Here is a 2,768-nt window from a genome sequence, read left to right as displayed (position 1 = left end):
TCGAACTGACTTACTCTCTTGACTATTTTTTGGGTTTATTTTATTTAGTTAGTTACGTACTAGCAAGGTACAAACAGCGGACCACTGAGGGAACAGCTACTCGTCGGGACAATGGAACAATAGGAGGATCGAAATGCACCAATCACAGCCGACCTTTGTGATATAAATGTTACCGTGCAATCAATCGACCTTATCGCCTGAAGAAGACTAGCAGTAAGCAGTCGAAACGTCGCGATCTACATCTAAAGTGACTACATCGTGTGACAAACGATAATACATTTTATTATACTAATTTTTTATTTTATTTATTTTTTATTTTTCATTTTCCATGGCTCGCATGGCTCGCACCCTGGCTCGCATGACTCGCATGACTCGCATGGCTCGCACTGTGACTCGCATGGCTCGCTGGCTCGCATATTAGTAAAACTCCCACCAAGCGTAGCGCAGCAAAATGAAGCCGTACCTGTCATACCGCCTCATGCAATTCAGAGCAACTTGCCTGTACCGTCGCGTTTGGATACACGTGGCAATATCGCCGAAAACTGGAAAAGGTGGAAACAAGTATGGGATTCCTTCGAAATCGCATCTCGCCTCAACCAGCAGGAAAACCAAGTACGCGTGGCAACATTTATTACGTGCATTGGATCAGACGCGTTAGAAGTTTACAATTCTCTTCCGTTTGAGAGAGAAGATGACAAGATGGTAATGAGCAAGGTATTAGAGTTAATGGAGAAGCACTGCATCGGACAAACCAATGTCATTTATGAACGCTACTGCTTTAACAACAGGAATCAAGAAAATGAGGAATCGTTCGACGAGTATCTTACGGCCCTTAAAGTCCTAGCCAAAACATGCAATTTCGGTTCGCTAAAGGATGAGCTAATTAGAGATAGGATCGTCTGTGGCATTCGTGACATGGGAACTAGGAAAAAACTACTCCAAGAAGCTGGATTAACGCTGCAGAAATGCATTAATACCTGCCGATCAGCGGAGACAACGGCCACGCAGATGAAGGCCATGAGTGGCAAAGAAGATGTGAATGCCCTTAGTCAGAACGAAAAGCACCGATCCAAAGACAAGAACAAGAACAGAAAAAAGCTCGTGGATTGCAAGTATTGTGGCCGGAAACACGAGCGATCACGTGATAAATGCGTCGCGTTTGGAAAGGAATGCACGAAATGTGGAAAAGCAAATCACCGGGCGAAAGTATGTAGGCAAGAAAATCCAAGCTCTAAAAAAGAGAAGAAAGAACCCATCCATCAATTAGGCACCCCATCAGAGAGGCCTTCCAAGGGGGCTAGTCTTGTCGCCTTGTCGCATCCTTCTGTGTACCTTTGTCGCCTAACTAGCGGAGGAAATTATCGCTGTCGTTTTTCTGTACAAATTCATATGTCGTTGTCGCTACAAAAATTTGTCTCTGACGTTTCTCTAAAATAAGGCCGCTCGTAATCTTAACGTACTAATTTTAACGAGTATACGTGTGACGATTCAGGGTTATTTCGGCGCTATAACTTCCAATTTTAAATAAAATGTTTAATATTTTTGTAAAACGCTATTTTCGATAATAACCATCAACAAAAGTTCAATATTCCAGAAGTCTACATCTATGTTAAAGGGGCTTGGGGCTAAATGCTATGACGACTTCAACTGTACCCCGCGACAGACACATTTATGAATAAATATATTTTAAGCGGGATGATTATAAAATAAAACACACACGCATGTGCCCCATTGCTATATAAGGTCAGGTGTAGACTTTTGGTAATTGTGAACTTCTGGCAACAACAATCTTTTCCTAATCCAGCGTGATAGTTAAGGTGGTCTTATACCTAAAATTTTTTTTTTTTTGCAAAACAACTCTGTGGAACAGTTTTGGTATCACGTTAAAGGACTTTGCACTCTGACTTCAAAAATGAGCTTTTCCAGGTCACGTGCTACGATAGTTAATGAATAACTAGCTCCTTAGTGTTAAAAAGTGGTGTTCATTATAAACACGATAACGTAATAATGAATGGTTCGAGAAGTATGGAATTAAGTTCATCCTGTCCATAAGCAAGTTGTCCAGGAGATAAACCTCAGAAAACAGTGTTTTGAGGGGGTTTTTCTCGTAAAATGTTGAAAAAGTATATTAATATTAACTAATATTAACTATATTAACTAAATAACAGGAAAAAATTCCATAAATTGGAAATTTTGGAGGTTTAAGACCTAGATAATTGTGTCCTTCATCAATGTTGAAAATTTGACCACATTCGGTTAAAACCCAGTGGAGATATCGTGTGCGAGATATTGATGATCTGTCTATTTGGTCATTTTGAGAAATAAGGCTTTAAAGTTTTACTTCGGTCTCCGAGAGCCCAGATTAGCCCTGTGAACTAGGGGGGGAGGTTAGGGGGAGGGGGAGGGGTATATTTAAAGGTTTTACATAAATGTTTCATTGAACACCCGAATACACACCAGTCATAGAAATGTTAACCAAGTATAAGGAGCGTATAAGATGGTAGAAGAAATAATGTTCAGGACCATGATGCAAAATTCTCATAACTACACATCTTTAAAGCGTTTGTGTAAAGTATCATTAAAATGTACTGAATTGAATCCATTTTGTGAGTACTTTTAGACTGTAAACAATGATTGCTATGGGTGTTCCATTTTAAATATTCCCGCTTTTAAAGATTCCCCATTTTAAAGATTCCCGCTTTTAAAGATTCCCCATTTTAAAGATTCCCGCTTTTAAAGATTCCCCATTTTAAAGATTCCCGCTTTTA

General features: G+C 39.7%; 1 protein-coding gene across 1 annotated transcript; it reads left to right on the top strand.

Annotated features, from left to right (window-relative positions):
* Positions 1-699: 699 nt before the first annotated feature.
* Positions 700-1,437, top strand: LOC145473414 (uncharacterized). Its single transcript, XM_081455025.1, has one exon. The coding sequence runs from the start codon at positions 700-702 to the stop codon at positions 1,435-1,437; it is 738 nt and encodes a 245-aa protein (XP_081311151.1).
* Positions 1,438-2,768: the final 1,331 nt, after the last annotated feature.

The sequence above is a fragment of the Orbicella franksi genome, chromosome 2 (assembly GCF_964199315.1).
Source record: "Orbicella franksi chromosome 2, jaOrbFran1.1, whole genome shotgun sequence".
NCBI lineage: Eukaryota > Metazoa > Cnidaria > Anthozoa > Scleractinia > Merulinidae > Orbicella > Orbicella franksi.
The sequence above is the reverse complement of the archived record's forward strand: the minus strand, read 5'-3'. Positions and strand labels throughout refer to the sequence as shown.

Excerpts from the sequence above, each read along its gene's own strand:
- LOC145473414 (XM_081455025.1), top strand. The coding sequence starts at position 700 with ATGGTAATGAGCAAGGTATTAGAGTTAATGGAGAAGCACTGCATCGGA.